The sequence below is a fragment of the Tachypleus tridentatus genome, chromosome 4 (assembly GCF_004210375.1).
Source record: "Tachypleus tridentatus isolate NWPU-2018 chromosome 4, ASM421037v1, whole genome shotgun sequence".
NCBI classification, from domain to species: Eukaryota; Metazoa; Arthropoda; class Merostomata; order Xiphosura; family Limulidae; genus Tachypleus; species Tachypleus tridentatus.
Genome location: NC_134828.1, coordinates 50,251,640 through 50,266,632, shown reverse-complemented (window position 1 = coordinate 50,266,632; position 14,993 = coordinate 50,251,640). Strand labels below are relative to the sequence as shown.

The 14,993-nt window shown below is 32.8% G+C and overlaps 1 protein-coding gene across 3 annotated transcripts in view; it reads right to left on the bottom strand.

Annotated features, from left to right (window-relative positions):
- Positions 1-14,993, bottom strand: part of LOC143249105 (activating signal cointegrator 1) — a 50,711-nt gene that overhangs the window by 14,084 nt on the left and 21,634 nt on the right. For all 3 annotated transcript variants that reach the window (XR_013027551.1, XR_013027550.1, XM_076498428.1), the window contains exons 6-8: positions 11,095-11,428; positions 7,252-7,436; positions 4,889-5,010 (exon numbers count right to left, since the gene is read on the bottom strand). Coding sequence is in view for 1 of the 3 variants with exons in the window: in XM_076498428.1 (XP_076354543.1) it covers positions 4,889-5,010; positions 7,252-7,436; positions 11,095-11,428 (641 nt within the window). In the remaining 2 variants the exon portion in view is untranslated. The remainder of the gene's footprint in view (positions 1-4,888; positions 5,011-7,251; positions 7,437-11,094; positions 11,429-14,993) is intronic.

The window sequence follows — 14,993 nt, the reverse complement described above, 5'->3', positions numbered from 1 at the left end:
TTTTTTTTCAGAAAATTTGCTGATAAAGTGTTGTTTTATTTTGTTGATTTCGTTGTTAATTTTATCAGCTAAGCACAGTTCTGTCGCTGTGTTTATTTGTTTTTTTAATATGTTGAGTTTTTGTTTTGTTTCATGTGCTGAGTCCCAGGAAATGTATAATGCAAATCAAATAAACACAACATAACCACAAAAAACACACAGAATATTAAGTAGGTAAACAAATATAAACAAATGCAAAATCAAAGAAGCCCAACTTATATAGCAACTAAAATCATAATTAAAGCAATCTAAAGGAACATAATTTATTCCTATACTAATTAATAACCTAACATCCTGCAACACCCCCTACAGTCCCATACCCCTTTATACTCTCGTCCTTAAGATGTGTTTATCAATGGTCACATTCAAACTCTTTCTTAACATGATGATGACAGGAAGGTCGAAATGTTGTTTGCTCCTTATTAATAAAAGTGTTAATACCCATACCAGCCATTCTGAGACACATTTTTATTTCAAGTGGGTTTCTCGTATCATGAATTACTATTATTGTTTTTATAATGTAAGCACATGTTTACAAAAATGACAAGCCTTTCAAACACTGGATATCAAGTTTTTGAATTAAGTACTTAAATTTTTTAATTAAAGTTTTTCTCAAAAAATGTTTTCTTTCAAAATGTTGACCATTTGACATGCAGAGCAATTTTCATTGAGTTTAAAAGTATTTTTATGCATTAGAAAATTTTCAAATTTCACATGCGAAATCTTTAAAATCTCCAGATAATTATCAATTGTTTCTTTAAGAAAAAACTTTATATTTTATCTGTTATTTTCACTACTGAATCGAAATCTCTGTATGTATTTGGCAGATGTGACCAATCTCGTAACTACCATTAAAACTAAAGAAATAAATATAAATTATGACTTTTTAATTCTAGAAAAAACACAAACATTTAGTCTAAACTGCTTAGATATAATAATATTATACATTTATAAATATTTATTATTTTTATTGGATTGACCTTTCAGCCAAACCTGGCTAATATAACAGAAGTTACAATGATGCAGCACACGTGCATTCATGTTACTATATCCAAGAATATAAAACTGACTTTTACAATGTGACCTGTCTTGGCTGTGTTTTAGTTAACTAGTATTTTGTAAAATACAGTCACATTTTAAGTTATAACATAATATATGTATAAACATTATTACTATTTACAAATAATTTCTTAAATTTATTTTTCTTAGCACACAGAACAGTAAATAAATAAGTACAGCAAACAATTTTAACTTCTAGTAACAATGACTTTTCTACTCATTTGCAGATTACCATATGTAGTTAAGCCTTTTAAAATTTCCCACGTGAAAGAAGTGAAATGAAATAACCAAAAAAATCATAATAAATACAATTTGTTGGTTGGTTGGTTTGGTGTTTTATGGCACAAATCAGCTTGGCTACCTATGCCAAACATCCAGTAAAAAGTTAAAATTGGGTAAATTTAGTAAAATTCACATAAGGAAATTTGGTAAAATCAAAACAAAATTAAAAAAAAAAAACACAAATAGCATAAAACCATTGTCTACATCTAGTCTACAACATGAAGAGAAAAACTATGGTAATACAAGTTGTAAAGGACTTTCTGTAGCATAATTGTAATTATCGTAGCTCACCAGGAAGACAAACAGGTAAATTTAAAAACCACCGTCAGTCACCTGAAGTTGGCCTTTCCAGTCCTGATTCTAAGTTATTTGATGTTATGGCCATTTTTAAAAAGTAAAGTAATAAAAGTTTTAAAAGACTTGTAGCAAAATTTTAATAATAGCTCGCCAGCATGACTAACAGGTAGTTCAAACGGCAGTGTTAGTCACCTGAAGTTAGCCTTTCCAGTCCTGGTTTCAAGTTATTTGATGTTACAGTCATTTTCTAATGTCAAATAAAACTAGATGGAGTTTGATTCTTAAAAGGGAATCACATTAAAAAAGGTCTAATGTATAAATTAAAAAACTTAAATACCATTAAAAAGATTAATGGCCTTTAAAAAACGAAAAATATTTCCAAGGTGGGCAGTGTCACCATCACCAATAACACAATCTAACATCATAGATAAACCTTGGGACAGAATATGTTTAAAATGGTGCCATCATTGAGAGTCATAATGATAGCAAGAAAGTAAAATGTGGCTTATTGTGACCTCAGTGTTGCACAGACAACACACTGGTGCATCAGTCCCAGATAAAAGAAAATGATGAGTTAAAAAAACTGTGACCAATGCATAGTTCTAGTTAGAACAACTTCCTCTTTCCAATCGTTACAGAACTAAGACAGCCAAAGTCCAATACAGGATTTTATTTGGAAAAGCTCGTTTTCACACTGCTCACTCCAAGTCGACTGCCAACTGGCAAGGAGATGAGCCTTGAATACAAGACCATAGTTCATGTATGGAATAGGCACAGCAGTGGCAGTGCAGATACATTTAGCTACGGTGTCGATGAGCTCGTTCCCACGAATACAAACGTGGCCAGGTATAAAGATAAACTGGATGGTAAAGAATAATGGGTCAGTCGGTTTTGAATATCGGTGAGAACAGGGTGTGAACTAACATGAAGCGATTCCAGGGCCAGTAAAGAACTAAGCGAGTCAGTATAAATAGTGCAGTTTGAGTACTGCTTAGCTTCTATGTGATCCAGGGCAAGAGAAATGGCATACAGTTCACAAGTGAACACAGAAGCTGTAAAGGAGATTCTGCATGCAACCACCGAACCACAATATACCATGGTAGAGCCAACACAGTCACTTGATTTTGAACAATCTGTATAAATAGGAATAAAAGGATAACTCGAAAGATGTTCAGCAAATAACAGACAGTATTTCCAATCGGGGGTGTCTGCTTTTCTCAGATGACGTAAAGATAGGTCACATTTGGGGACTGTAATAAGCCAGGGTGGAGTGGGCTGACCAGTGGATACAGCAATGTCATCTAAGGACAGCCCAATTCATCCAACTGCACCTGTATATGAAGACCAAAATGAGTAATGGCAGACCATCTGTTCTAAAAAACGTATGGCCCAATGAGGAAGGAAAACACAACCCTAGGTGGGATGCTTTGGTAAGGAACAAAGTTTTAAAGCACACAGTAAAGACAGTTGCAAATGGCAAAGATGCAAAGAACGTTCATGAGACTCTATGTACAAGCTATGAACTGGGGAAGTGCACGAAATCCCAGGTGCAGAGACAAAGTTCCTGATGATCAATAGGGTCCAGCACCTTCAAGGCCAATGGCCTGGCACAGCCACAGTCCAGTGACCCATAGTCGAGTTTCAGTCGAATAAGAGTATTTTAGCATAGAGCATTGATATGCTCCCCAAATGGTGGAAGGGAGGACACAGATGATGATCAGTGATCTTGACTCAAAGCTACTTGATGTGTGGTATAAAGGTCAGCTTATGGTCAAAGGTAAGCCCCAAGAACTTTTTCTCAGAGAAAATAGGTAGCACAACTTCACTGATATGGAGTTCAGGATCAGGGTGAATACCCCATTGGTGGCAAAAGTGCAAGGAAACGGTTTTAGAGAGAGAGAAGTTAAAGCCATTTGCTGTAGTCCACTTCAGTAAATGATTGATGGTAGCCTGTAGCTGCTGCTTAATATACCTGATAGACATGAGATGTGAAAGTCATCAACGTAGACCCTGTTTGCAACAGTGAGAGGGAGTTGTTCAGTGATAGCATTAAACTTTATACTGAAAAGTATGACACTCAAAACACTGCCCTGAGGGACTCCAAGTTCCTGTAGAAAAGAACGGGAAAGTGTTGAACCCACAAAAACTTGGAATATCCTGTCCATTAAAATATTTTAATAAAAATGGACAAATGTCCATGTAACCCACATACATCCAAGTCTCGCAAAATGCCATACCTCCATGTTGTATCATTAGCCTTCTCATTGTCAAAGAATATTGTTTCAAGACGTTGTCATTTGAGAAAGGCTTCTCTGATTGATGTTTCGAGTCGAATCAGGGGGTCCGATGTGAAGCGTTGTCATCGGAACCTCCAATGGGTGAGCGAGAGTAAGTTGTTTGATTCGAGGAACCAAACAAGATGAGCATTGATGATCCTGTGGATCATGTGGGTGGATGTTTAGATCCAAGAGGAGGTGAACTGAAGGAACAGAACCTTCTTTGGGAGGTCCCCTGACCACATACAGGAATCCACACTGATGGGATATCAATTTGAATATTTCCAATGTAATTTATAAAGCTTAGTAACTAAGCTGTATTTGAATTTAAAAGGTATTAATTTCCATGCAGACTAAAGACTCAACTCTTGATGTCTTGTTTCAAAAGAAGCAGATGATGTTGTGACACTTAAGAATTACTAAGAAAGCCATTAGGGGAACACTTTTGAGTTTTCAATTGGTTATTCACATACTATACAGAAGTAAATGTATATAAGAGAGCATTTTCACTGTGTTTGATTGAGTACAAGTGATATCTCAGCAAGTAGTAAAGAAAGGAGGTTATTATTATATATTCTTGCATCTCAGTATTGGTAATTTGATTTCCTAACTCATAAATCTATAGATTCTATATTTTGATATCACAAACATCTAATTTAAACTAGGGTTGCATTCAACATACTATGTATCACATAAAAATTAATGTTTAGGTGTTGTTTTTATATTATTTACTTTTAATTTACACAACTAACTCATACATAATACTAAAATTTGAATTATAATCTCCAATTTGATGCCAAATTTATAGACATGAATTAATAAAATAGTCATTCAATTAAATTTTGAATGCAAGTCAGCAAATGTTATGGCATGGCCTTTGATCTGTTGTAATCTTGAAATTTCAACTTCTACCATCACAAATAATTTAAACTCACCACACTCTAAGAATTTATATGTTTGCTGTATCTCTGTGATCTCCTGATGAGATGGCACTTTACTGGCTGCATGAATCCATATTCGGCCTCTAAAAGGTGTGTACCAAGTTCTTCCTTCATGTCTGTATGTTGTACAAAAGCATTACCATAAGAAAATTGTATGGCACTTATAAATGCAACACCAACATACCACGATATTAAAAAAAAAAATTATAATCTTTTAATTGAAGATATGAAATTTTCAGTTACCGGTGAATGCATACAATCTAGAATTATTTGTACTGGATTTAAATATTTATTATACAAAACTATTTTTCTACTGTTTGAAGATTCATATTATAATTTTTAAAGTTAAAATTTAACAAATTATAAGAATGTATTAATCAAGGTAAATTATGTTTTCTTTTTACAAAACTGCTGTAATATGTTTGTTTTTAAGCAAATAAAGTTTTTAAGCAACTATTTATATAAAAATAGTTTCAAATCACAAAATATTATTCATAGGATTACTGCAGTTAAATTATGAAATTAAAAAAATATTATAACTCAAATGTCTACTAGAAATATCTTAACACAAAGGGGTTATATTTTTTCTATTCTGAAAATGTACTTCCATAGGTATTTACATTTCTCACAATATTAGCTACTCTTATTCAATGTTGCCCTCTATGTAAGTACTTTTTCTTTATGCATGCTAAAGCCTTGCACTTCTCTCCTTGTTGGAACTACTGTAATATGTCTTTCGAGGAAGGAGGGTAACAATGCAGTGGAGAGTCCAAAGGAACATAATTGCTGAAGACAATGCAATGGATAACTGCGAAACCTTATTTTGAAAATCAGACTATACCCAGTTCTTCTCTTGAAGGCATAGCAAGAATGGGCAACAATCCCCTTTTACTTTACCCATTCAGTTCATGGATGGTACCAGACTGGAACAAGTAAGTTTATGAAGCAAATTATCATGAAGTAATTAACCATTAAGTGATATTGTGGAACACCCCATCTCAATGGTAAGCACGAAAAACCGTGGAAGAGAAAGGGTGAGTCAATATGGCATACAGTGCAGATTTAGGCTTAAAAAAATTAACTGGTCATTCACCACTCCACAATAAGTGGGATCCATGTAATAAACAGCGAGATAAAAGTTCCTCAAAGAAGAAAAAAGAAAAGCATGAATAAACTTCACCAGTTAGAGTCACACCAAAGTCCAAAAAATGGCTACAGGTGGTAGTCAAGAAGGAAACCAAGATATGATGCAGACAATGGGAGATAAATGTACAAGAAATGGTTCATGTGACAGAATGCATAATCTCCTCCAATGAATGATAAACACAAGAAGCAAGAGAAACAAGTGTAGCATCAGATAGAAGTATAACTGGAATAAGTAAAGGTAGTAGATAAAAATATAAAAGCTTTGATGATCACCAGGGGATAAAGATCATGTATCCCAGAAGGTAGCAAAGGGGACTTTAGAAGAACAAAGAGCCCTGACTAGACACACATACTTATCCAGGTCCAGTGAAGAGCAAAGATGGAAAAGAAAATAGAGGGAAACAGAAAAAAAGGAACAACAGTCCTCTCAAAGTGCTGAGGTTTGCAGGAAGAGAAACAAACCAGACAAAGGAAAAGCACGTAGTTGGAGAACGATATGTGAAATGTCAATACCAAACATAGAACATGATTAATGCAAATGGAGATAAAATAAGGGAGTGACTGGTCCTATCATAAAGGGTAGTATGCCAGTGAGGGTAATGTATCTGAAAAGAAGCATGAGAAGAACAGGGGAAGTAGAAACACCACAGCATCCAAAGATATGGGATAAAGACTGCCTGATGTCTCGAAAACAAGGAGACCAAAGCCCCACAGCTGAAGAGCCAGGTAAAAATTTCTACGACATGAGCCTGGGCAAGTCTGTAGAATTATTTTGTAAACAACTGACTATTGTAAAAATACTGCTTTATATCCTGAAAGCATAAGTAAAAGTATAACACCAATTATGTTTGATTTCCAAATTCTGGTACATGCTAGTGAAAAAAATAATGTTTAAACTTTACATTCTTTGAGCATATGTATAAACAATTTGATTTAATGGTTAAAAGAAATTGCAAAAACTTTTCATTATTATTCTATTTTTTAAATCTGTGATGATAAACATTCCAAACAAATATTTTTATCAAAAAATAAATCAATCTTTGGAAGTTAAATTGATTTTCAAAAGGGTATATAATTTATAGTTTTTTTTTATTGCACAAAAAATAAGTAAGTTTGTTATGCATAAGCTATAATATGACATGTGCAACTACTAAGAACACATAATTACAGCTAATAACAGGTGCCATCAGCAGCATTAAATAAATACAAACTTTTTGATTTCCATGATTAACAAGGAAGCCCAAGGTTGGTGCATGCTTAAGCACTTTCCATCATCAGATATCTCCTGAAGCTCTCGATCTTGGATCCGAAAGTTTTTTCTTAGTCTGTTAAAGTCAGTTTGTTGTGTCATGCTGTTTTTTTTAACATGGAAACCATGACTACCTGAATCTTCATACTTAAAAGAATAGAATGAAAATTTTATTAAATTTACAACAGAAAAAAGTAAGATGCAATACAAGTTCTTAATTTTAGACCTGTTGAAATGTATACAATTTTCCCCAAAATAAATTGCCACATTATATTTATATATCATTGTTTGCTATATTATAAGCATTATGTGCTTCAATACTCAAGGTTATAATAATGTTTTAAAATCCTAATCAGATGTAATTGTTCTTAAAAATATCTTATAAACATAAAGTAATGAAGTGTATCATTAATGTAAAGCTTAATTTCCAGTGCACACATATACATAATACACATTAAGCAGCAGTTATGTTTGAATTTCATTTGATGTCTGCACAGCCTAGAATTGTAAAACGAGTGTAACCAAACAACAGATAGAAATCGAGTAAATGTACAGAAAGGCTACAGAGACTGAGTACATCATATTAAAACATCTTTGGAGCCTCATCATACCATTACAGTTCATATTACCACATCTGCTCATCCTCTACTTCATGACTATGCATCTTGACAACAGCCCTACATTATAGTTTCTACTGCAAAAGGTTTAACCTTACATCTGTCATTTCCAAAGTATACTACTTCTCTCTCATTATTTTCTATAATCAATTCAAAGTATGAGAATGATGGTACTAGTTTCAGTAATCTGATCACAAAGAAATCCTTAAGTGCTGTATACAGAACAGAATGGAAGCAGCTTGTTTTACTTTTTCAGATGGAGATATTTCTTAATTATGTTTTGTGCTGTTGTCCAGGACACATGAACCGCTTTCACTACTGACCTTTTTGTTTGTGAATTCCATTTATAAGACACCAACACTTTACTTACTAGCTTAGATATGACTTGTTACAGGCCTTGTTTTGGATAGTCCTGGTCATAAAAACTGACATATTTTATTTTACAATTCAATTAAGTAAAATGGATATTCTCATCTTGAAAATTTTAAATATCTGAACAGGTTATCATGAACCATGATAGCAGTTCGTAATAGAGATTACACAGGAATATTCAGGAAAAAAAAACTATCTTAAAAAGCAGACTTATTCTTAAAACATTAAAAACCTTCCTTTTCAATAGCTAAGACTACCCAAACATTGATAATAAGTAAAATAAAAGATTTCATAATTGCAGCCAAAATCCAAATGGCTCATTTGTTCCTAATATTATTAACATTATTGTTTCACAAGCCTATAGCAAAATCAGCTGGGTATTTTCCGCCAGAACCAAGACAGATATACGATATGATGCACTGTTTAAAAGTTTATTATTTTCATTAAAAATTGATTTCTGTGGTTATAAAAACATAAGAGAAGCAATGTTGTTCTGAGCAGCTGCTTTTGTACTCAGAGCACATTAACCACGCATTTACACAAAACATGAGGCACAAAGCCACCTGAATCAGTAATCACTTTAAAAGACACAAAGTAATATTTAAAGCAATGTTTTTGATATATTTGTTTTACTTGAAAAAGCTGCTTTTCTAATGGTACCATTTTATATAAGCTCAGTGGAGGCTGTGTCTTACTCTAGGCATATATTTTCCAATTGCTGTGCATTAAAAAGCTAGCACACAAAATAATTGAAAACTGAAAACATAAAACTTGCAAATAGGAATTACAAAAAAGGTAAGCAAACAAGGTTATAGATCTACTGCTACAAATCCCTATTGTGACTGCAATATATAGTTATTGCAAATGGTACTTATTGTAGTGTTGGGTTGTACAGGAATTTTGCAAAACACTCAACGAGTAGCTTTAAAGAAACTTAATTCAAATACCTTAATTTTGTCATACTGCAAAATTTTCTAAGTCCTTTACTTTTTGAAATAAAAAATCCAGTATTTCCTAACATACATGCTAGTTGGAAACTACAACTTGTGCATTTTCTAACATACAATTACTTAATCACTACTGTTCATTGAAACTCAAGTTTGCTGTCTTTACATGGATTTCTATAACTTTATTTCAGAAAGTTAACAGAGGACAATTACCATATTTTCCTTGTCAGACGATGGAGAGGATTCTTTAACTGTTTCTTAAACTAAGAAACATGAATAAATCTAAAATCATGAATACTTATTCAGTATTTATTACCACTACATACAGCAGGAGCATACAGCAAATAGCTGGAGTTAAAGTACTAGCTTTGTAAGTGATGTTGATAACTGGCAACTTACACTAACTTGGTGTTGTCTATTTGACATGTTTTATTGTATCTTCGTATTCTAGCAAAAACTTGGCTGATAAAGAAGATATACATGTCACACAGACCATATAAAAAATAGTTTTATGTTACAGTTTCAACCACTAACATTTTCATCTTTCATTTTTTGTTTTTATTGCTGTCCTTTGTAGTTATGACTATCTTAGTCATATAAAAAACAGTAAATCACAATGGGAGCTCATATGCTGTCTCACTTGAGCTAAAGTATCATATAATTTCAGTGTCCTTATGTAGACACTGGAACCAGTGTACTTTGAGAAGTTTACACTTTTTACATTTCAGTTATGCTAGTTAAAAATATATAATAATAATAATAAAGTACACAAGAAAACAAGAATAAGCAGTACTCAGTGATGCTCAAAGCAGTTTCCACTTGAATAATATCATCTTCCATAATTCTCACTGAATATCACAAATTTGTTTGTTTAATAAAAAATTAATGTAACTTTTAAATTTGCAACTTAAACACTTTCACTTTCTCTCTCTCTTAAAAAAGTCACCAAAACAAAATGTACCAGTTTTTAAGTTCACAAAATTTTATTAGATATTCATAGTAGAATTACAAACTTTGCAGACCAAAATACTATAGCAGACTACTACTGAATGAGTGCCACAATCTAATGACTGTAATAAGCCTTAAGAATAAAAAATCTTCTCTTTCTATTGCTTATAAACACATCCATTAGCTTCGTAAAGTTAATTAGCAACAATCTTGAAACTCAAAGAAAGAGAAATAATTGAGGTTTCTCTGATAGATTTGGCAAATTAAGACAAGAGGTTCAATTTTTACATCATTACTTGTAGTTTTTTGTTCATGTTTCTTAAGTCATTGGAAACTATATAATCCTACTACCAAACCCAGAAGATTCTGATGTTAAGAAATTGGAGCTAACACATGCCACATGGCAGAGAAGATGAAGACTGATAATATTCTAAAGCTTCATGAAATTAACTACTTAAACCTCAGATAATATAAAAATTTGAATTATAAATTTCATTTCTAGGCTATGTTGACATGTATTAATAATGAAGTGGATTAACTGAAAAAACACTGTAAAAGGTCAAAAACTTGCACACTTTGAATCAGTCATTGTGAAAGAATTAATAAAAGCTGCTTTATTTCCAGAATCAAATGTTTGATTTTAATAATAATAAAATGTTTACTGTAATCTAATATCAAAACCTAATCACATAATACATTGCTAGCATGATTTATTTACAAAAAAAAAAAAGATACGTAGCACACAATTTATGGAAAATATTTATGTATTTTGTAGTTGAAATAACAAACTGCATTTTCATAGGGACTCTCAATACTATGTAAAAAAAAAAAAACAACAAAAACAAGATAACCTTAAGTATTCAAACAAACAATCAATAAATCGTAATATCTATCAAACATATTCAAAATTATAATACTTACAATAGGAGGAGAAATAGAAATATGAGGATCAATATTTAGATTATCCATTGAATCATTTATCCTATCTTCTTCACATGTTCTGGAATTAAAATTTGCAGCTTGAAAAAATTCATCTCCAATTTCATTTTGGAAATCAAATTTATCACTCTCTTCTAGAACTCTGCGACCAGCAAAATCCAGAGTAATTTTCTTATTCGTTCGTGAACCATGTCGCTTTGCATATAGTTCTTTCTGTTTTTGTAACATTTTGGCTCGTTCTTCTTTTGTAAGCCACTTGTTGGATTCAACAGTAAAGTAATCACATTCATCATCAATGACTCGTGTTCGCTTTTCACTGTATATATTTAAATCATAAAACTATATCAACTTACATTAACTTAATACATTTCAGATGTAACTAAGTTTCCATGATCTAAACTGGCAATAAAAATAACATTTAAATCAAAAACAATAATTTGTTCATCACGAGGACTAAGCGTTCATTTATGTAAACCATTTTTACAAACATGCATTCAAAATATAAATTAAGAAATTATACATTAAGTTCATACATATATATAAAATCTCTTTACCACTACAAGGTGCTAACTATTTTCAGTTGCTTTATCCAAACTATACACGTTACATATTTATTTTAACTTTTACAACATATCCAAAAGACACTTGAAGAAGTTGAAACAGTTGATAAAGGTTTATCAACTACTGCTAAACAAATATTCTGATCTTTTTTTTCTTTCAATTTTCTGTTTAAGGTGATAAACACTAATATTACTACTAACTAAATGAAAGTCTAAGAATTTTAAACTTCCACATCATTATTTAACTTTTTTCAACAGTATCAAGTTGAGGTCCACAAAAAGATAAAAAGCAAGATTCACTCTTACTCTTCTATTCCTCAGCACTACTTACATAGTAACTGCAAGAGAGTCACATTCAGAAGTCATAACAAACAGATTCTCAGACCATCCAAGGTATGGAGCATGCTTGTGGGTCCCAAAAACAAGAATGATGATAACCATTTTACTAGGATGAGGTAGAAAATGAGAAGGTTCTAGCAGGTTAAGAAAGGAATAATGAAAGTCTCACTTGCAAAAACATGAAGTGAAAGGATAAAACCAACATTCCTAGTCCTACCATTGGAACTTTAAAAAGAACAAGTACTCTATGAAAATGAATGTAGCTTTACAAATTTCCATCTCTTCCTAACCAAGAGGGCTAAAAAACTGAAACCCCCCCAAAAAAAATTTCCCCAAATACTCCTGGTAAATTAAGAGCACAATCTAAACATTCCTCAATGGAACATCTGTGTCAAAACAATAGGAATGAAAATTCCAGCTCTGACTGACTACATTATCATCACAGGAAAACCCCACTATTTGAAAGTCATTAAAAGCTGAAAAGATTCATTAGCTACAAGAATAGTTCTATTCCAACATGATCAGAAAGTTAATCTTCAGTGTTGAACATGGCTCAAGTTTGATAAACACAAGAAACGTGTAAATAATATTTAGGTAAAAAACAGGCAAAATAAAAAATACTGAGTAAGTATCCACAACAACAAAATAAACCACAAATATAGGCTCTGCATTCAAGGAAGATATACAGAATTGCATCTGATCTACCTAACTAGATATATATAGTCACTGTGCTGGCAAAGCAAGTCAGTCCTTAATCCCTTTCCTACAGGTAGGTCAAAGTGTGTATGTCATGACCTTTCACAGAGTTGCATTCCTGATTTAATTAAACTACTTTATTATTAATGTATATGACTAAACTCGGCAGTAAAATGCAAACAATAAATAAAATACTAAATATTGCAAAAGTTTTAACTTCTTAATCTTAAAAGGAATTTCTTAAATAAATCCTGAGTTTCTTACACAAAAATTGTGACATTTGTTCTCTATGCCTTGCCCATTTTCCAAAATATTTATCATCATAAAGTAACGAGTTTAACATAAGGTACTGAATACAGTACAGATATTACTAAGGCAAAGTTTTATAGTCTTCAATCTTCTTTGTTCAGATAGATATAAATTACAAAGTCAGACCCATATGGCATGCCCACCTGTCACATTCTTTCTTATACAAATTGCCAAGAATTTTACATGATGTTTTTCCCTTTAATAATAAATAGATAGGTTAAATCTATCAAATAACATACAATGTTATGTCTCTTTCAGTACAGAGTACCATCAGTTTTACATGTTTATCCTGTAGCTGCTTGATCCATTATTTTAAATCTCATATACCTTAGTCAGAAAGCCAGTTAAACTATAATAGTTATATGACATTGTTTACTTTGCACAAAATATTATTCTGTGTTTTCAGCTGCATTATTTAATATACTTGCACCATCACTGCATTAAAAAGTAGTCTTAAATATCAAAGGTAATTGACAGCATATATTCCAGAGCAGATAAACACACAATTTATGGACAATATTTATATACTCTGTAGTTGAAATAACAAATTGATCTCGCACAGTTGGATACAGGGCATAATGAGGCGATCCTGTGAGTTACATAATTCTGGAGTGTGTATGTCGTGCTTGAGAAGCAGTAGTGAATAGAAAGGGTAGGCACAAAACTGATAAACCACCCCATGATCTATCGTTACTGTGAGGTTATTCTTGAGGAACATACTATTTCAACAGTGAGCTTTATGATGCCATGGAAGATAAAGCACAAGTCAACATGGTTGTATAATTCAGATTTCAAGTTGAAGAATAAAGAGGACCAAAAGAGTACTGGCAACCAAAAGAGGGGTAACTTGTGATTGAGGTAGGTGGCAAATGCAATGAAATGGGGCAAACCCTATCAATTTCAAAGCAACTGAAAAAGAGAAGATCTAAAGGTCACTCAGTTGGATATAGTTGGTTTGGGCAGGAAAACAATCTACTACAAGACTGAAAGCACTCACAATGTGACATTCAATAAGATGAATGTGATATGTGTGGGTACAGTATCATAGATTCAAGGTTCAAAAACAGAGAGATCTTGACTGAGTGCCCCTTGGGGACTGTTATGTGTTACAGTCACAGAACTGTTAAAACGAATCATCACTAGACAATGTCTGGCAAAAAGAAGCACTTGATTCAAAGCCCAATAGACCATGTGCTTCAGTGTTGATAGGCAAAGTCCTTTCATCTACAAACTAACAATTCAAAGCATTCTGGTGAATGACCCATGTACCCCAGCCCTGACAGGATGCTTCTGTGAAAAGATGTAGATCCAGATGAGAAAGCAGGAAGCTTGTCAACACATGGGTCTTATTGAATCATCAATGCAGACTGTCCATCAAGGTAGGAGGAATAGTAACAGGAGCTGACAAGTGATCCCAAGCAAGATTCTACTGATTATGAAGAGCCCAGTGAAAGGATCACATATGAGTACAACTGCAGGGGATCAGCTATATTATAGAAGACTACATCCACAAAAGTGATAGAACTTTTTAAACAAAATATTAGAGAGCTGAAAAGTTTTGGCAAACTAACAGTTCCACACAACAAAGCTGTAGAAGAGACAGCTGGACCTGACTAGATGCATGATGAAAAAGACACACAAGTAGACAATATATTGGGTAGATTTGAGGAAGAACTTCTCTAGTGTTATTAACCAGCCCACCCAAGAAGCTACTAAGAGTGATGAGTATGACGGGCCAACTCTTGTTTGGATTGAGCCAGAAGAAGGCAATTGTTCATATAATAGTGGAATCACAAACCCAGAGAATGAAAATGGTAGCAAAAGCTCTGATCACCTGATAGAAAACATAATGGTAGATAGAAATGGTAGGCACAAAACTGATAAACCACCCCATGACAGATGGACTGAAGATATGGACAAAACCATGGTGATATACAGATGTGGAGATAAGTTACCAGAGATGTCCATCTTTGTATT